This window comes from Orcinus orca, chromosome 5, assembly GCF_937001465.1.
Source record: "Orcinus orca chromosome 5, mOrcOrc1.1, whole genome shotgun sequence".
Classification (NCBI taxonomy): Eukaryota; Metazoa; Chordata; class Mammalia; order Artiodactyla; family Delphinidae; genus Orcinus; species Orcinus orca.
Window position 1 is genome coordinate 102,972,962 of NC_064563.1, and position 20,965 is coordinate 102,993,926.

Consider the following 20,965-nt stretch of genomic DNA (forward strand, 5'->3'; position numbering starts at 1 on the left):
TAAATATAGAAGATGAACTTTTTTGAGAGGGAGAGTTAAGATAGCCATTAGAATAAAAATATGTATACTTCTCCTTTATTCCTGTAAAAAATGAGTAAGTTCAATTCCATAATCAGTTACTGAGTACCTTTATTATATCAAATTTTGTATTATACAATGGGTTACACACATCAGTAAGATATAATAGATACTTAGTAGCACTTTGAAAGAATGAGACACAATTATTATCTCCAGATTGTTTAGCAGGGTTGACCACTATACTTTGGCATGATGAGTTGTATATGAAGTGCTGGGGAACACAGACGTAAGAACCATGAGAATTACCTGAAACCTTTTTTTCAGAAAAGAGTGTTCCTCAAATTTGGCATGGTTTGCCTTAAAGGAGGGATTACATTTGGCGAGATAGAGGAAGAGAGAATGGCCCAGATGGATGGGATGGCTTGCAGGAAGGCACAGAGTTGTGGAATGTAGGCAGAACAGTGAGTCATCCCACAGGGGCTTGGTGTGCGGGAGCGCTAGGAGACCCATAGAAATGCAGCCTGGACCTGGGACCAGGAAGGACTTTCTGTAGATGGGGAAATCCTTGAGCAGGGTTCAGCGGACAGGTGATATTATCAGATGATTGTAGAAAAATGGTGGCAGGAGGGTGGATTGAAGAGGAGAGAGAGACTAGAAGAGGCAGAGAGATGAGTTAGGAAACTTTTAAGGCCACACAGGAACATGATACAGCAATTCTAGGAAAGGGAGAGACTTGGAGGGGGAGAGGGTTCCCAGAGGCGTCAGTGCAGGGCTTGACTGGCCACTTGCTAAGGAAGGAGGAGGATCTAAGTTTCTCTCACGTTTCTGGCTTGTGCAGTTGACCGGTAGAGATGGCGTGAGTAGAGGTAACAGGGTAGGAGGGACAGATTGGTGACTGACAGCTTTGGAGGGACTTCATTTGTCTAGCCATCCAACAGATATTTGAGCCTCCTACTCCCTGCCAAGTATTGAGCCGTGTGCTGGGAGTCCAGTGGTGAACCCCAGAGTCTATGGATGGGAGAGGATACTCTGCAGAAAACCTTCCACCGTGGAACCTGTTTGTTGCAGGGCCCAGCAGTAAGGGCAGGTAGGGATCACGGGATTGGAGATAAAACAGTAGCCAATATTCAACTCACGACTCACTCGGTTTACTATACATAATTAGCGCACAACACAGGTTAGGCAAAGTGTGGGGGGGGTGGGCAGGGGAGGAGGGTGTAAACGAACCACTCCAAGGAGAAGCCTTGAAGGAGGCATCTCAGCACCAACAGCAGCACATGACAAGTGAGAGTGGGAAACCACCCCGGCTCCAGCAGGGCCGCAGGTGGCCTCCATCTGGAACAGCTCTCAGCAGCATGGGGGCCTCCAGCCAAGATCCTTCAGGTCACTCTGTTCAATGGACTCCTCTTAAGGAATAACTGTTACCCCAGGGGAAGAGTCTGGACTCCTTCAGTTGCTGTCTGTTCCCGTGCCATACATGGCCCATCAAACTTCTTGTCTAAAGTAATATTCTCAGTTTATCATTCGAGGACACTGGCAGTCCTACAGTGGATGTTTCAAAACAACTCATAGGCAAGTTCGTGTTGGCCACTGGGACTCCATTTTGAACTACGTAACATGTCTTAAATAGCTTAAATCCTCTAAGTTTCACCCAAGATGAGTAGGAATCATAACCGTACCAACCACAGTTTGTTCCACGGGTGGAAGGAAGCTGGAGGAGGCGTGGGTCCCGGATTCCTGGTGTTGGGGGGCTGTCTGTACAGAACTGACAACTTAGCATGAGGGCATGAGGCGGGGGAGGAGGGAACAGGGCTCTGGGAGAGTCCAGGAAGGAAAGTTCACGATGCTTTCAGGGAACCGGACAGCAACAGTGGTAGTGGTGAGAACAGTAGCAACGGCAGTTGCATAGAAAATAAAACGAAATGCTGGTTTTACACGTTTTTCTAAATGCCTTACGTGTTTTAACTCATTTAATCCTTAAAACAACCTGTGAAGCAGGTGTTGCTATAAATCCCATTTTATAGAAGAGGAAAGTGAGACTGAGAGAGCACAGGTAACTTGTCTGAGGTCACCTGGTCAGCACATGGCAGGGTGGAGATTTGGTCCAGGCTTCAGAGCCCGTGCTGTTAGCCGCTGCAGCCTCTGATCAATCGGCAGTTCAAGTCTAACTACTCTGCGGTTAAAGCCCCAGGGCGTGGGCGTGAGGACAGGGGAGTAGAGCTGTTGAGAGGCAGGAGGCAAGTCCTGAGATCAGTGTGGGATGACGTTTAAAGGACTCTGGACATTCAGACTCCCAAGAGGCAAGATGGAACATGAGCCTGTTCAGGACAAAAGGTCTGAGCTGCAGAATTGAGGTTACTTCTACAAACGTAGTGGATGAAATTGCTGACAACTGGCTTTGTGACAAGGAGTAAAGAGGAAGCGCCGTTAAGGGGCTTATGGAAAATAGCCAGGAGAAAAGTAATAATAAAAACAGCTGCAAGTTACTGAATCCCTAACCTATGCAGGGCACTGTTCTAAGTACTTTACATGTAACGAATAAATCACCTGCAGCTTTGTCACTGGAGATCAAGAATATGAAATCCTTTATAGTACAACCCTTGGACAGCTTCAGCACCTACCATCTCGTCCACAAATTTTACGCTATACCTTACTTTGAAATAATGAAGTATTATATTTTAAATACAGCCAGACTTTAAAATGAGGGAGCTTTTAGTATCAATAATAAAAACATAGTCTTATACTAGAGAAGAATGTTTCGAAGCAGGAAAAACACATAGCTTGGGCTCTTTGAGAAAGCCCCACTTGTGATCTTCAGCAAGTCACATAACCCTCTTTTCCTCGTTGACAACACTAGAAAAACTTTCTCTTTAGCTTGCAGCGCATTATTTTAATTAGCTGTACATCAGAAAATGTCCTTTTGTGTGCTTGATTTTTTTCTTTTTAAAAGGCTTACGGTAGATAGCAATTCTTAATGTTGGGGAGGGACAGAAGTTTCTCCAGGGGAGGATGTGTCAGAATTCTGAGGAGCAGGCTGGGGGAGAACGTTCTTCGTTGCACACGTGGCCCTCGGTCCCCTCACTGTTAGTGACAGCGTTGGCTTATCTTGCACATGGTAGAGGAATCAGGTCTATGCAGTTAAGGGTGTGTGACACTTTAAACTTCTCAGCGGCAAAGGACTGTAGAAAAAAAGTAAGTTGGAAAAAAAAGTAACAATGTAGAAGAAAATATGGGGGTTTTGTTGCTTTTGTTGTATCCTGTGAACTTTGTGAATTGACTGATTTGTGAAATTTGTATTTGAAACCAAAACAAACCTAACATGATTTCCCCAGAATAATCCACGTGTCAGGCTTGGGTCTTTGATTTGATTCAAGGTTTTTATCTACATAGTCTTTTTTTTTTTTTATCCCTTTATCCATTTGAGTGGAAAATAGTTGGGTAACAAGATAACTGTCTCAGGAGATAGTTGTTTAATATTTATTGAGAGTCCAGAATTCATGAGCCTCAGCAGTGGCAACTTCAAAAGTCAAGTGAAAGAGGTCTCCCAGGGAAATCAGCAAGTAGAAATGTGTACTCTTGACTAATTATTAACTTTGGTGTTTATCCTGCAGTTTCAGAGCTTTCTTACTAGTGAACTCACTCTATTTGGTATCTTTTTTTTTTCTGTATTTTTCCAGAAAGAAAAAAGCTGAAGGCACCTATGACTTACCTTACTGGGACCGGGCAGGTAATTTGTGGCTTTACATCTCTTTCCATCAGAGGGAAGCCTCTGCCCTCCAGCTGGCAGCAGTGAAAGAGGAAAGCCATTTTCAGGCCCACGTAAACTCCCCAGCACTGTTAGAAAAAATGGCATTCCTCTTCTGTTCTGATCATTTTTACTTTTCTATAAAATCTCTAGTCTCTGAGTAATGAAATGGGAAGTAAGAATTTCTCATAACACATGCTCTGTTCTTTTCCTTTTGGAAAACTTGTCTGGTTTGTCCCATGTATGTCTCGGTCTTGAGGAGACCAGCTTTCTGTGTGGTGTTCGTGAACACTAGGTCAGAAGCAGAGGATTGCAGCCCTGGTGACACAGTGTGTGTGTATGTGTGTGTCACTCTGCTGTGGATATTTACCGCAGTGGAGTTCAGCGTTTTACGAGTCAGTGAAGTCTGCTATCTCTGCCATGAGTTGTCATCTTCCGAATTCCTACTCTCTGTGGCAGGTGGCAGGTTGCTGCAGGTGACACCAGAGGCCTTCTGCGGGCGGGTCTCCCACTTCCCAGTCTCACCACTGGAATGACTGTTAGGGGTCAAAAGAATTCACTGTGACGAGGGTAGAAAAGAGCAGTGATGGGGGCAGGTCTTGGGCTGCTACTTCTCACCGTCGTCCCCCTGCCCCCCACAGGGTTGATCTTAGAATTTTTTAAGCTTATTAAAACTTATTAAAGACCACTGCTATAACAAACTATATCTGGCTGCACTATAATAGCCGTGATTTGCTTCAGTATATGCTTTTGATAGAGATTTCTACTGTGTTCTGCTTTGCACTGGATAGTCTTATCAAAGCAAAAAATAAGTTTGAACAACTTAAGGAACTAGAAAAAGAAGAACAAACTAAACCCAAAGCTATAGGGAAGAAGGAAATAATAAAAGATTAGAGGAGAGGAACAAAATAGAGAATAGGAAGCAACAGAAAACAACAAGTGTTGGCAAGAATGTGGAGAAACTGGAACCCTTGTGCACTGTTGGCAGGAATGTAAAATGGTACAGCTTCTGTGGAAAACAGAATTTTTTGTCAGTTCCTCAAAAAATTAAAAATAGAATTACCATATGAACCAGCAATTCCACTTCTAGGTATATACCCAAAAGCATTGAAAGCGGAGTCTTGAAAAGATATTTTTACATCCATGTTCATAGCAGCGTTATTCAGAATAGTTAAAACATGGAAGCAATCCGGGTATCTATCCACCAATAAATGGATAAGCAAAATGTGGTTATACACATAAAATGGAATATTAAGCCTTAAAAAGGAAGGAAATTCTGCAATATATACTACATCGTGGATGAACCTTGAGGCAATTATGCTAAATGAAATAAGTCAGTCGCAAAAAGAAAAATAGCATATGATTCCATTCATACGAGGTACTTAGAGTACTCAAAATTATAAAGACAGAAAGTAGAGTGGTGCTTGCCAGGGGCTGAGGGGAAGAATCAGGAATTACGGTTTACTAGGTATGGAATTTCAGTTTCACCAAGATGAAAGTTCTGGAGATGGACGGTGGGGAGGGTTGCACAACAATGTGAATATGTGTTTAATAACACTGAGCTGTTCAACTGAAAATGGTTCAGGGCGTTCCCCAGCGGCCTAGTGGTTAGGACTCCAGGCTTTCAGTGCTGTGGCCCCGGTTCCATCCCCGGTCGGGGAACTGAGATCCTGCAAGCCGTGCAGCGTGGCCAAAAAAAATGGTTAAGATAGGAAATTTTATGTTGTGTGTATTTTACCACCAGAACCACCACCAAAGAAACCAAAAAACCTTGAACACAAAGGCTGATTTGTATAAATATTTGTTATAGAAATGGCTTAAATGCAACAGGATTTCTCCCTTCATATACTGTTATCATTTCAAACATAGCTTTCTATGTAATGGTCTCTTTTACTTACGATCACAATGAAGGTTGGTGGAAAGGAATGAAGCAGTTTCTTCCTGCCAAATCAGTGGAGCACGAGGAAACCCCAGTTCGCTACAGCAGTAGTGAAGTGAATCACTTGAGTCCTAGAGAAGTCACCACGGTGCTGCAGGCTGACTCTGCAGGTAACTAGTGCAGCCACCAGGGGAAGGAGAAGCTGCCGCGCTCACTGTAAAGTGCTGTGAGATTTGCAGTACCCTTTATCTGTTTCATGTATAGGAGATGAGCTAGTTTCCAAACATAGAACCACTTTTTAAAAAGACCTCAAGAGAGTCATTTCTGTGTCTTAGATGTTCTATCCATAAAATTGGGGTACTCATTTCTAAAAACTTTGGGCATTTTGTCTGCTTACCTGAAATTCCATTTGGTTTTATTGGGCCTTTGGGGGTTTTAAAAGGAGAGCAGGAAAGGCACAGTGGCCTCACAGTATTTATCCTATTAACCTAGAATACATTTTAAACATTTCCTAATATTTGAAAAAGAAAAATCTACGAAATTATTTTCCAAGACGAATATTATTTCAGTAATGGAATATTTATTTTCCAATGAAGTACTGTCTATAAATCTGAAGAACATATACACTCTTTATGCAGACTTCCATGAATGAAGCTTTCTGGCACATCGACTTATTACCACGAGATATAGGGTAACGTCTTTAGTTTTAATTTTTGAAGTTAGTTGTTGCGGGAAGACCCATCAGTCTCCGTTGATAACAAACGTGCCATAAAGAGGTGTTTGTTTTCGGTGCAAGCCTGCAGCTGCCACCCTGAATTATAGGATCCCTGCCTTAATGAGATAACTTTTCTGTTGTCTGTGTTTTGCGATACCCACAGAGTATGCACAGCCACTTGTGGGAGGAATTGTTGGCACACTCCATCAGAGATCTACCTTTAAACCAGAGGAAGGCAAAGAAGCAGGCTATGCTGACCTAGACCCTTACAGCTCCCCTGTGCAGGAAGTCTATCATGCCTATGCTGAACCACTCCCGGTTACTGGGCCCGAGTACGCAACCCCAATTGTCGTGGATATGTCCGGGCACCCCACAGCTTCGGTTGGCCTGCCCTCAGCGTCCACTTTCAAAGCTGCAGGGAACCAACCTCCCCCTCTGGTGGGAACATACAACACTCTTCTCTCCAGGACTGACAGCTGCTCCTCAGCCCAGGCCCAGTATGATACGCCGAAAGGTGGGAAGCCGGCTCCAAGTGCCCCAGACGAGTTGGTATACCAAGTGCCACAGAGCGCACAGGGGGCATCAGGAGCAGGGAGGGCTGGCGAGTGTGGTGTTTCTAAAGAAGCCCTTTGAAGGTGATGCTGCCTTTTACAAAGCATCATTTTAAAGCACATGGCCTTTTTAAAATTGTATTAGTGGTAGTAATATATAGAACGTATTACATATCTGTCACGGACGTGGTTGGGGGAAATGTGATGACCGAGGTACAGGAAACTACTAATCTTGCCATCTTGCTTTAAAAGTGTTACTGTAGCACAGTTACTGCTTGCCTATTAAATTTCAAATATCCTGTGTTACTACTGTAAAACACTATTTTATACAGAAAAAGCTCCCTACTATGCACTTCAAAGAAATTAAAAATCACTGAGAGTATTTATTACCAGTGCTGCAGTTACATTGATGAACTCGAGATGGCTCTGTAAGCCTTTCTGGCAATAACGCACGGTACTGTTATAAAATGTCTGATGGCTTGAAATTCTGCTCTTTGTGAAAGGTGGGTACTATCATGACTTCTTCCTCTTCTATTCCTATATTGCTTTCTGAATTTTTTTTTAAAATAGTGACATATCCTTGTTTTGATTGCAGTCATATATACTTATCCATCTTTCCTTAGGAAGAGCTATAGCTGGGAAACTGACCTGTAGTGAGCAGTGATTTTTCACTTTCTGACACTAACGAGCTTTAACATTTCATAGTACATAACTTGGCCTCATCCCTGCTTGTTCCACCTGGGGCCCTTGGTGGCCAGCCCCGTTCTTGTGTTTATAAATGCTTGAGTTTTTTCAGTGGGTGATGCTTGCTTTATCAACCTCATTATTTCAGATCCCCTAATGTTTCCATGTGGAAACAGGAACAACTTTACAAATTAAAAATGCTGTAAAGGAGATTCTCCCGCCCCGAACTTTACTTGCAATGGAATTTTTCCTAGGAGAGTTGTGAAAAGTTGAGGGTTTCTAAAAGTGAACACTAAACAATACCCACTTATATTTATCATGGTAAAAGGCAAAATCATGACTCCTCGGGAGTCATATAAATTACCACCCCCCGCCGCCAAAAAAAGTAACCGAATTTGTCCTCTTTGGTTTTATGTATACAGGTTATTCTTTGAATCTCAAGGTAATTTGTTGTTTTTAGTCAAATAAAGAAATACTTGTTTTCCACAGTAAACTACTATAAGAAATGTAAACCCAGCATGTATTCTTCAGCTCTGTGTGATTATGCCATCTATGTGGTAGGGGGTGCAGTCCTTTATATTATACCTAAGGAACAAATGTTTCAGCATCCTAGCAAGGGAAAATTCCTGTCTTGTTTTTGGTACTTCTGGGCAACTTCTTTGTCACCATTTGCCCAGAACTAGTTTAAATGACTGAAATAGAAACCATGTGCAGTTTATTAGCGTTAGTGTAGAAACCATCTTTAAAAGTCTTTAGACTGGTAAGATGATATGGAAGCTGACCATGATTAAAATATAGAAACTTGGCATCCCCTCTTCTATCAATCAATATAAACCTTAGTTTGCAGACTTAATATTGAAATATACTTCCCCATCAGGTTCTAGTTGTTTCTTTCAGCCTGTGCCACCAGATGATGGCAGAATATGCTAAATTTGACTAACGATGTACAGTGTTCATTTTGCTTGCTTCCATGAGTCTATCAGTATTGTAAAACGTTGCTTCAAAACAGAACTGCCTATTTCTACGGCCTCCCTGCCTTCTAGTTGTATGATTTTCTTGGTCTTATTTTCAGTGGCTTTTCCTTTTTTCCAACAGACTTTTGAGGCATAATTTTATTCACTGAAAAACCAATACACATTTTGTTTCAAAATATTTGAAACAAAAAGCACAGATGTTGAACTTTTATTAAAACCTATGAATGTGTGAAGCACATGTATTAATGCAGTCATCCCCTTTCAGGTGGGAAGAGAGTAAACCAATTGCTTTATTTTTTTATTCGTCCTTAGTATACAAAAATATACTTTTTCTCAAATCATATGCCTGTTTGAAGCTTTAAGAGAAATGATTTCAGTAACTATTTCATTTTTCCAAAGATGCTTGCTATTTTTGTTTGTGTATACCTGATTGTTTTCCCATAGAACTTTTTTTTTGAGAAGCAAATGTTTTCTTAAATAATGCATGTTTTAAGACTTGATTCATATATTGCCACTGTGCTGTTTTTGAACTACCAATAATTTTTATAAAATACTTAGTTTTTAACTACTATTATATATTTTACTTTCCAAATGAAGAGCTGAGCCTGATACAAAGGGTTGTACTGGTTTGTACTTTTTCTTTTAATTCGTATGTTTTCATATTAGAGTTTTGTTTTGGGTTGTTTTTTTTTTCTAATGTTACTATGTCTGCTATATATACAGCTTTGGAGACAATCAAGTAACAACTGAAAATGTGAAAGTAACCATTTTTTACAAAATTCCCTTGGAATTTTTATTCTTTGCTTGAAACATGTAAAAGATTTAACTCACTGTGGCTTATTGGATTAAATTCTTTCCTGTTAATGCAGTTACAAAAGTAGAATCAGACAGTGGTGCAGGAAATGTGGCCCTTAAGGTTTCATAAAATTACACTGGCTTAGCTGTTACTTGATCTTGGGAACCGGCACAGTTAAAGGGAAGATATTGTGAATGCTGATTTATATTTTATTGAAAGCTGTAAATCTAAATAGATCCTATTGCGTATGCAGGGTCTAGCCCAGTTATTTAAGTTCACGTTTCACTGTTTGCACTTTGTATTGAACAATGGGTTTATTCGCTGTTGAAATGGTTCGAGCAGAGGATTTATTCGGTAACTGAAATTAGGATGTTACTTATACACTTGCCCTCCCCCCCCACACCCCCCCCCCCACCCTCGCACTGGAGGGAGCAGAAAATGAGCTCGTTTAAATATGAATGTGGCTGTAATTCTATGGAATGTGATAAAGCTTGAACTTCTTTCCCTGGGCTCCACATTGTTACCTGGAGAGCAAGAGGGTTACAGAAACACCATGTCAGATAATACAATTCGAAAGAATGAATAGATTAGGTGGGACAATAAAAGCTTTTCAGCCCCTCTTAAGAGAAATCAATGAAGCTCTGCTTATTAAAAAAAGAAAAAAAATTACCTACTGGCTCTGCCTTTCAGTTCTGAACTTGAAGTCCCTAAACTGCAAAATCTAAGGAAGAGTTGGATACTTTTAGGTCAATTGTGGCACCAGTTCTCATTTAATCCAACTTGTGACTAGTTTCTTCTCATCTCCTCCTCTTCTTTTTTGGCACTGGGAAAGGTAGAAACAAAACATGTATTGAAATACGTATTGGAAATAAAAATGGCTTGAGTGTCAGTGATATTCTCCCAGAATGTACTTTTCTTACCTCGGCATGTACTGTAGTCACTCAGTATTTGTATATGTTGCTAGAATTTAGACTGTATAAATAGTGAGATTTTAATGTGTTCATGTGTTTTTAATAAATTGTATATATGTCTTGTTCAGGTTTTTTGTTTTTTGCTTAAATAAAACAACCTTGAAGTTTGTAACCTTTCTCATACCATGCAAAATGCCAGATCCCTCAATTTTAAGATCAGGTTTTTATGGCCAATATTATAGTACTTACAGTAACATTTGAAAATGCCACCATTGGGGGGTTTTGGGGGTTTGGTTTTTTGTTGTTGTTGTTTTTATAAATTCATTTATTTATTTTTGGCTGCGTTAGGTCTTCGTTGCTGCGCGGGGGCTTTTCTCTAGTTGCAGTGAGCAGGGGCTAGCCTTGGATACGGTGCGTGGGCTTCTAATTGCGGTGGCTTCTCATTGCAGAGCACGGACTCTAGGCGCGTGGGCTTCAGTAGTTGTGGCACGCAGGCTCAGTAGTTGTGGCACATGGGCCTAGTTGCTCCGCGTCTTGTGGGATCCTTCCCGGACCAGGGCTCGAACCCGTGTTGCCTGCATTGGCAGGCAGATTCTTACGCACTGCACCACCAGGGAAGTGCCTACCGTTGGTTTTTGACATTGACTTTTTCTGTAGCCAGCACCATCCTTTCTGAAGCCCAAATTACTTTACATCAAACTCAGCTTCAGCAGCCCAGCTGCAGCCTATGGCTGTGTGGTATGAGGGAACGATCACATTGAACAGCAGTGCCTTTTCCACCTCAAAGAAGAAAAATCAAACGAGACTGGTACGGTGCAAACATATGCTGGGATTAACAGAACAGAGTCCATATTTATTGCCTAGGTCTGGGTTAATTCAGCTACTAGTTTTGTCCCCCTTACACCACTTTCAAGTATGTCAGTCACTTATTTCTGTTTCTGATCTAATAGTATTTATACACTCTCTTTAGAGATGCAGGCTAGTTAGTGATAATTATCATTGTCTCCCAGTGATAATTATTGTTCAAGAGATGCCAGTTCTTTCCACTCCTACCTCTTCTGACAGCTCTTGATTCCAGCCTTATAACCTCCACTGTTCTCTTCACCCCTTGTCCCCCTCCCTCCCCATAGCCTTTGGTTATAGTCAGACATTAAAATGAAAAGGGAGACGACTAGCTCACGACTTTTGTCCAACTGGCTTGTTTGCATCCCACAACAGTCTTCTCTGGTGCACCCTAGGTAAGCTTTCCATTTGAAGATGCGATTTAATCATGTGGACAATTGGTTTTTCATGAAAATGACATTTAAATCCAGAAAAAGCTTGACTCTTCTTAAAGGTTTACTCATTCATGTCTTTCCTAATTTACTTCCAATAAACTTTGAAATTTTAATGAATAAATTAAACCAGGCAAAAAATGTTTTAAGAATTTTCTCCTTCTTGAGCTTGCCTAGTTCAGCTTCTTTGTATAAACTTTATTTCTTTAAAATAATGCAGTCACCAGATTTTAGGAATTGCATTCTTTCTTTGGTTATTTACTTATCCAGAGTTTCATATTTATCCTATTTCTTTTGACTTAAAAAACATCTTCATTCTACCAAACTACTCATCATAATCATGGTTTAACTTAACTGTAGGAAAAAAATGCTTAATTAAGCCAGTATGATCTTAGGTTTCCCTCATCATCCATGCTTAGGGTCTGGTTTAAGATTCCAGCCAGGTTCCTCAGGTAGAACAAAAAGGAACCAAACAATCATCCAGAGAGAGATACAGAGGCCTGAGGTGGTTCCAGTATGCCCCATTCAAGGCACCGCTGCATGCCAGCTCCCCACCAATTTACAGGAGGCAGATAAACCTCTCAGAATGTCACGTTACATTCAAAATCTGCTGTGGTAAACTAAATCCCCTTACTTATTAGGAAGTCACATCCCTTCAAAAGTCTAAGATGAAGTAACTATAAGAAGATGCTTAAAAACACCTCAGAAAACTAGCTTATTTTTAAAACAATGCAATGAAAAATTCACTCTCCCTGATAGCTTAGCATGTCTTGGTTTCCATAAATTAAATATATTCACAGAAATTAAGCTGGTGGTTATGAAGCACCAGGCATCAATAGACTTAATATAATTTCTTGACAAGTACATCCAACATATTTAAAAATAAACTAAAAATTGCAGTGTAAAAATAAAACTAATACTGTTCGCATCATCTTCGGAGTCTGTAGGGTCAACCTTGAGTCAAGTCGATTACAAAGTTTTTTTCCATAATGTCCTTCAAAAAGAGCTGCTCTGCAGTCACATTGTGATACGCATTCTAAAGAAGAAAAATAAAATAAAATCACCATCTATCCCAATCTCAAAATGTTAACAACAGCAGCAACGGAATATGCTGTATCTAAAAAGCTTAATTAAAAACTCAAGTAACAAGTGGCATGGATTTTTAACTTATCTTTCTCATTTCTTTTTCATTGCTCATTCTTGTGCCAGAGCTTTCCCTAAAGCCCACTCTTTCCACTTAAACCATCACATAAGTAAGAGGCTCCCTCACATCATCTTCTAGTCTACTGAATTATGGTATAAATCTAGAAACCAGAATTTGAAAGTGTTAAGCTCTAACCTGAATAATTCCACTTTTTCAGCTTATATAGTATTTAGGGATGAAGATTTAAGGGGACTGGTTTCATGTCATGGGATATATCCATATACTTAACAGCAAATCATTCACAGTTCAATATTTAAAATGTACAGGTAACATTTTAATCCTATCACTGTGTCACTAATCTAAGTTATAATTAGGAAAATAGGAAATTCCTTCCCATTTAATCAATTAAAGTCAAAATCTTAAGGATCAAATCCACCACCATTAATCCCCATTCAAGAGAAGAATGATCTAGTATAAAGGTTTACAACTTTTCTGACCATGAAGATTCTTTCATGAGGTTAAAATGTTATGGACCTTCTCATCGACTCAACTGAAAAACTACATGAAAATAATTTGTATGATTATGGCCATGCTTTTAGGTGAATTTGAAATATCTCAAACAGCAGGTTTCTATATATTCAAATAGTGCAAATATGATACAGTATCTAGGGTAAGGCTTGGTCCCTGTATAGGTTTGATGAGTTTCTCCCAGGGGTTTGAGGCCAACAGATTGGGAGCTGTAGTAAGAACTCTGGACCTGAGTCCTAATTTCAGCACATGCTATCTCTGTAAACCCTTATCAAGCCGTCATCCCCTCAAAACCTGTTCCCTCAGTAAAATGACAGGGTGAAAAGGGAGAATATAAGCTTTCCAACTCTAAAGATCAAAGATTATACCAAAGTGTGTGTGTGTGTGTGTGTGTGTGTGTGTATACACACACACACATATATATTTTTTACCTTATTCATCAAAGACATGGTGGCATTCCCAAAGTAGTGCAAAGGACTCTTGAGGTCAGAAAAGTTGTACTTAAAACCAGCAAGGTGAACTTCATGACATATGTGAAATGCCAATGTAATGGCAATAATTCCTGTTGTTGGGTGTTTGGGTTTCTGGAGGAGGAAATGAAAATTTAGGGAAAAAAATCCAAACAAGGTACCTGTTTCCAAAACATTTGGGTGACCTAATCTTATAAAACAGCATCTTCTGAACATTTAATCAGGACAGAAATACTTCAGTTAAATCCTTGTCATGCCCTAAGGCTCAAGCCCCAAAGTTAATATCCTAACTCTGAATATAAAGTGTTGCTTGGAATCTTAGAAAGTCTCTCAGGTCAAACTTAACTGCAGTACTAGTCCAGAAGACAGCTAGCAAATGAAGCCTTTAAGGAAAAGGATGCTGCTGCCTTGTTTTTAAAAAACACACCGAAGTCAAGCAACTTGTGGAAAAAGCAAAGCCTGAGAATGTTAAACCCACGTATGAAACGTAAGGACAGCTTAATTCACTAATGGATAAGATCACGCTAAAAGGCTTCTTTCATAGTGCTGATAATTTAGCTCTAGCGAAAGACGGCTTTAATCAAGTAACTTCAATAACAAATTGCCATGGTAATGATCTGACTAGAAAATAAAGATTCTAGACGTATATACAGATTAAAGTCACAATCTCAGTTTTGTTTTTAAATTGATTATAATATTAACTAAATTTTAACTAAAAAGAAAGAAACCAAGCATCCTCTTCACATGTACATATATCCTGAAAAACACTATAATAGATGTTTGGCAGAAGGGTCTTGGCATTCAGAGTTTTCATTCTCGTTGGATGGCCTTCAGAGGCAAAACCAAGATATATCTTAAATTTACTAATACAAAAATTCAAGGAGATTTTCTTTTGATTAAATGTTTCTTACAGATCCCATGGAAATTACATATGATTAATTATGATTTTGAGAAAAAGAAAAAAATCAGAGCAGCACAATAAAATCAGATAAACTCCAGGAAGCAAATTTGTCTGCAAGCCTAACAGCCTTTTTTTTTTTTAAGTCTTTCTTTTTTTTTTTTTAACATCTTTATTGGAGTATATGCATACATATATCCCCATATCTCCTCCCTCTTGCGTCTCCCTCCCACCTTCCCTATCCCACCACTGTAGGTCATCACAAAGCTTGGAGCTGATCTCCCTGTGCTATGCAGCTGCTTCCCACTAGCCATCCATTTTATATTTCACTCCCCTAGTAAGTTTCCGTTCCTACTCTCCAAGATGACAATTTCATACCTTTCTATCCAACAGCTCTACCCTTCTTCCTACTTTGTCAATTTAATCCTTATTTTTCGTAGAAAACAGAATCGATCAGACAAGAGCTACATCATCTTCACAATTCCAAATCTACCTTCGTCTTTAACCATATTTTCAGTGCTCACTCCTATGTGGATGAAGATGTCCCTCTTCCTACCTACGGCCAACCTCTCCACTCGTGCACTCCATTTTATCACATTTCTTTTCTCAACAATTTCGCTTTCACAAGTATCCCTTTTCTCTCTTCATCATCAATATTTCCCTCTATTGAATCATGCCCTTCAGCACACAAACATATCATCTGTCTTTCTTTAAAATCAAAAAAACCTTCTTGAGCCTGTATCTTCCAACCATTTCTCTGCTTTCTTTTATAGCAAAACTCCATTAAAGATTTGCCTCCGCTCACTCGTGTCCCATGTTCTCTCTCTTTAACCCAGTTCAGTCAGGCTGTCTTTCTCTTTCTTACCCTTGTCCATATCAATATGACCTCCATGTTTCCAGGACCGCATCTGACATAGCTGACCTCTCTGAAATACAGCTGTGTCCCTCCCTTGGCTTCTGGGACACTGTGTCCTACTAGAACTTCAGTCTACTTACAACTAGTTCTAGGATCATCTCTAAGTAAGACCAGGGTCTTCCTGTGCACCACCTAAAACAAATATCAAGGAACAAATCTGATCTTACTTCACGTAGGAAAGTAACAGCTGAAAAGTCACAAAACATACATTCAGAAGCTGTCCTTTCCCCTCAAAATTACTACGAAATAGGGTTTAAATTTAAACTATTTATGCTTTTTGACTTGGGAATTCCACTTCCAGATGTCCTTCCTACAGAAATCACACAAGTGTGCAGAAAATCTCTATAAGTACATGCATTTCTACATTACCTATAGAGGATAAAAGCTGGATATAAACCTAAAGGTCTGGGCTTCCCTGGTGGCGCAGTGGTTGAGAGTCCACCTGCCGATGCAGGGGACACGGGTTCGTGCCCCGGTCTGGGAAGATCCCACATGCCGCGGAGCGGCTAGGCCCGTGAGCCATGGCCGCTAAGCCTGCGCGTCCGGAGCCTGTGCTCCACAACAGTGAGAGGCCCGCGTACCACAAAAAAACACAAAAAACTAAAGGTCTGTAAATAAGGGAAGGGTTAATTAAATGGAGAGGGGAAATAGCAGAACAGTATCTATAGTATAATCACAATTATACTGAACAAACAAAAAGTGCTTGTGTTTGTAAATGAATAGACGAGTCTATGCAAACAATAAATGCTAGAGAGGGTGTGGAGAAAAGGGAACCCTCTTGCACTGTTGGTGGGAATGTAAATTGATACAGCCACTACGGAGAACAGTAGGGAGGTTCCTTAAAAATTAAAAATAGAACTACCATATGCCCCAGCAATCCCACTCCTGGGCATACACCTGGAGAAAACCATAATTCAAAAAAATACGTGTACCCCAGTGTTCACTGCAGCATTATTTACAATGCCAGGACATGGAAGCAACCTAAATGTCCATCAACAGAGGAATAGATAAAGAAGATGTGGTACATATATACAGTGGATTATTACTCATCCATAAAAAGGAACGAACTAGTGCTATTTGCAGAGACATGGATGGACCTAGAGACTGTCATACAGAGGAAAGTTAAGTCAGAAAGAGAAAAACAAATATCATATAATACAGCTTATATGTGGAATCTAGAAAAATGGTACAGATGAACTTACTCCCAAAGCAGAAACAGAGACACAGATGTAGAGAACAAACATGGATACCAAGGGGGGAAGGGGGGATGGGATGAACTGGGACATTGGGATTGACATATATAATTACTATGTATAAAATAGATAACTAATGAGAACCTATTGTATAGCACAGGGGACTCTACTCAGTGCTCTGTGGTGACCTAAATGGGAAGGAAATCAAAAAAAGAGGGGATATAGGTATAACTGATTCACTTTGCTGTACAGCAGAAACTAACACATTGTAAAGCAACTATACTCCAATAAAAATTAACTTTAAAAAAACCAGTGCTTGTGTTTGTAAATGCATAGACAAGAGTCTAGAAGGATATAAAAGGCAATAAAGCTTGGGAGATAATCTGAGTTATGGAGAGAAGAGAAAAGGATGATTTCCTTTTTTAAAAAACACTCCTTTGTAAAAGCTGTTTGATTTTAAGCATGTAATATTTTAGAATTTCTTTATCATGCTGAAGAAAAGACACAAAATACGTGTTTATTTCTTTGGATTTTACCCAATTACAAAAGGGAAAGCCTCATTTCAGCTGAGATATCACATTACACAGTTACTCAAGCTTCAAGTGAAAAACATAGCCTGCCACTGTATGGGTCTAAAGACTATTTTTTCCCTAGGGAATGTAGACAAACAGAACTGCAAGAGTCAGAGTCAATGAGATTCCTTATAATTAAAAAGAATTAAGGACTTCCCTGGTGGCGCAGTGGTTAAGAATCCACCTGCCAATGCAGGGGACACGGGTTCGAGCCCTGGTTCAGGAAGATCCCACATGCCGCGGAGCAACTAAGCCTGTGTGCCACAACTACTGAGCCCACAAGCCACAACTACTGAAGCCCACGCACCTAGAACCTGTGTTCCGCAACAAAGAGGAGCCACCACAATGAGAAGCCCGCGCACCCCAAGGAGGGGTAGCCCCTGCTTGCCGCAACTAGAGAAAGCAAGTGGGCAGCAACAAAGACCCAACACAGCCAAAAATAATTAATTAATGGCAGAACCCCCCCCGCCCCACTTAAGGTTCTTTTCCTTGCAACATGAAAAACATAAAGCTAAAATCCAAAGATAATGTGATTTCACTAACCCAGGCATGAGTGAAGCCACCTCACGAGTTGTGGTTCTCATCCAGTTTCCAAGAGCCCCAAGGACCCTCTGTCCCACCCCAGTGAGGTCTTTAGTTTGAAACTGCAAAGGAAAATACATACCTGATTTTTGGGAAACACTTTTGGGAAATGAAGCAGTTCATAAGCTGCTGTTCTGATAATGAAAGGATCTAATATTCTGATTTGATACGGTTTATAGATCAGATTTAATGCTGGTTTCTTCCAAAAACCATTAGTGTTCTGAAATAAAGTAAGAAAACAGAAAATACAACTTGTTGTTGTCTCTTTTTTTTAATGAAAAAAAAATGAAGGTAATTGGAAGCCAGATCAATTTTGCCAACTTACTATTTTGCCACCTGTCAACAATTCCCACAGCCACTTTAAATCAAGCGGCTTAAAAGCAGTGAGAATCACCGTAGTATTAGGATCATTGTGATTGGGATCTGAAAAAACAGATTCTGGATAAAAAAGTCGGAAGGTAGTCCTTCTCCCAACTTCCTCTTCATGTCCTAAAATAGGACCATTATTCATTCTGTGGGTAGTAAAACACACAAGATATGTAGACCAAGCGCAGTACGGGTCACGTCCATCACAGTTCTCAGAGCTTTCAGAGATGGACAAACATTGTCAGCCGTGTAGCCAGGGCTCTAAAGCCACACGGCAATCCGTCAATCTTTCACACGTAACAGCCAAGGAAATAACTCCCTTTCGTGAAACAGCTGTTTGATCAAAGGCAGAAACATTCATTTGTGTTTGAAAATTAACTGTGGGGACCTGATAATTCATTCTTACCTCCAGAAAAATTGAAGACAAAATGAAACAAATGGGAACATAAAACCACAGAATACTCAAGCTAAAAGAGACGTGGCAGGACATCCAGACAAAACCCCTTGTGTTTGTAGATGAGGGCCCCAATGTACATAGAGAGAAGGTTACTTGCCCAGGGTTACACAATCATGTAGCAGGTGGACGTGTGTCTCAGTGACTGACAGGCAAGAGTCACAGTTAAGGTGATTTGAAAACCCACCAAAATTGTTGTGCTCTGAAATAAAGTAACAACATAAAATTGCTATATTTATACCCAAGCACAACCAAATGAATGACTATCTCTGGTGTGAACCAAAGAACCACAAAGGATCCAGTGTTGGGTTTGTGGATACTCAAAGCCAAGGTTAGACATATACTATTTATGCACACACCATGAAGGTGTGCTATGAAAAGGAATGCACTGTTCCCAAAACACTGTCCCCTAGGAGATAAATACTGTTTGACCCTTTGCCACTGACTGTGATATAAGGCAGCCTTAGTAACACCTGAAATGACTTTCATAATGTCTTTAATGGCATTTTCCCACAAGGGCCTGGTGTGGTTCTAGGTGACCAGATTTTAGACAATTATAAAGAAATTTGTGAGTGCTTCAACATTGTTTTGTGGATAAATTTTCACAGCTTCCTCAAAGTGAATAATCCACAGAAAATAAGGTGACCACGTTATGCAGAAACCCTCAGCTTGTAACCCAGCAAAATGCCCAAGCACTGCCAGGTCATCCTAATGCATTGCCCAGCGCGAAGCTTTCCCACTCTACAGAAGACTATTCATAGCCATTCCCAACACACACAAACTTTATGCCAGATGATGACCTGACTTCACCCTTTCAATGAGAAAACAGAACTCAAAATGTCCGCATTTCCCCACCATTACATCTACGGGACTTGGTAGCTGTAACCACAATCCCAGCTTTCCCTTCCACTGCAGAGATAACCACACTGGTGTTTGGACCCCATCCCCTCTCTTGTTACCACACCAACCTCCTTATTCATTTCCATCAGTTTACTAATATGCTTTAGAATCTATCTTTATAAAAGGAAACAAAACAGAAAATCTCCTTTGAGTCCATAATCATCTCCAGCGACTATCTCATTTCTCAACTCCACAGTGAAATTTCTCTAAAGAGTTGCTTCTACTGGTTTCTCCACTTTCTCACCTGTCATTCTCTCCTCAAACCACCCCACTTGGGCTTCTCCCCCGCACCGTGCCTCCAAGTCTTCTGTCAAGAGTAACAGTGAGCTTCAGCTTGCCAGTCCAATGGTGAACTCTGTCCTTATCTTACATGACCTCTCACCAGCCTTTGTCATGCTTGAAACCTCCCTCTGTCTTAAAACACTGTGCTCTCTTGGCTTTTGTGATCACCTTCTCCTGTCTTTCTTCCTACCTCACTGGTAGATCCTCTCCAACTCTTTAACTCCTTTTTCTTTGCTCAACCTTTAAGTTTTGACTACTTCAAAGCTCAGTCCTGGGCCCTCTTCTCTGTCTCTCCCTGGGAAATCTCACGCAGTCCATGGTTTAAGTACAACTTACAGGCTGTTCGCAATGAAGATTTTAACCTGTTTATCTAACTGCCTACTTTGACTTACCCACTGCAAATCTAGTAAGCATATCAAACCTGGTATGTTCAAACAATAATCTTGATTCTCCTCTAAACCTGTTCCTACCCTAGTCCTCCCCAATTCAATGAATGGTACCACTATCCAGCCAATCTCTTAAGCTGAAAACCTAGGAGGAGGTATCCTGCATTCCTTTATTCCCATCTCTGCTCACATCTAATGCATCAGAACATCCTGATAACTTTACCTCTAAAACATGCCTCAGTCTAGCCCCTTATCTCCTTCCACACCATGACAATCCTGTTGCAAGCCACCATTCTCTACCCAAATGCAGCAACCTAACTGGCCTCTTTGTTTCCACAGCTTGTCCTTCCTGTTTCATTGTCCATGCCATCACCAGGGTATTTTAAAGACATAACCAGATAGAGTTGCTCTCTTGCTTAACAATTTTCAAAAGTTTTCTGTTAACATAAAACGCAAGCTCTAATCGTAGTTTACAAAGTCCTACACAGCCTGCTCCTTACCTACCTCTTCGGCTGCCAATTGCACCACCTCCTCAGCCTGCTGCCCTCCAACCTCACTGGTTTTCTTGCTGCTGCTCTTAAACCTAGCATCATACCCTCCTGGAGACCTGCAGTAAACATCCTCTCTGTCTGTATTCCCTAGTCTTCATACGGCCGGTACTGTGTGGTCTTAGGTCCAGTTGAGATGTCTCCCCTTCAAAACAGTCATCAATTCAAAAACAGCCACT

At 40.5% G+C, this 20,965-nt stretch overlaps 2 protein-coding genes across 22 annotated transcripts in view; one reads left to right on the top strand and one right to left on the bottom strand.

Annotated features, from left to right (window-relative positions):
- DCBLD2 (discoidin, CUB and LCCL domain containing 2) overlaps nt 1–10,398 on the top strand; it is a 90,000-nt gene extending 79,602 nt beyond the window's left edge. For both annotated transcript variants that reach the window (XM_004272617.4, XM_049710040.1), the window contains exons 14-16: nt 3,696–3,745; nt 5,675–5,812; nt 6,521–10,398. In XM_004272617.4, the coding sequence (XP_004272665.1) occupies nt 3,696–3,745; nt 5,675–5,812; nt 6,521–6,990 (658 nt within the window). In that variant the 3' untranslated portion in view covers nt 6,991–10,398. The remainder of the gene's footprint in view (nt 1–3,695; nt 3,746–5,674; nt 5,813–6,520) is intronic.
- ST3GAL6 (ST3 beta-galactoside alpha-2,3-sialyltransferase 6) overlaps nt 113–20,965 on the bottom strand; it is a 110,189-nt gene continuing 89,336 nt past the window's right edge. For 16 of the 20 annotated variants that reach the window (XM_049710058.1, XM_049710067.1, XM_049710061.1 and 13 more), the window contains 5 exons: nt 18,176–18,362; nt 17,933–18,070; nt 13,651–13,803; nt 10,033–12,583; nt 7,485–9,886 (listed from right to left, as the gene is read on the bottom strand). In XM_049710058.1, the coding sequence (XP_049566015.1) occupies nt 12,497–12,583; nt 13,651–13,803; nt 17,933–18,070; nt 18,176–18,362 (565 nt within the window). In that variant the 3' untranslated portion in view covers nt 7,485–9,886; nt 10,033–12,496. Of the gene's footprint in view, nt 3,198–4,133; nt 4,300–7,484; nt 9,887–10,032; nt 12,584–13,650; nt 13,804–17,932; nt 18,071–18,175; nt 18,363–20,965 lie in introns of those variants that run through there. The other 4 variants (XM_049710049.1, XM_049710050.1, XM_049710047.1 and 1 more) reach the window with 4 other exon arrangements.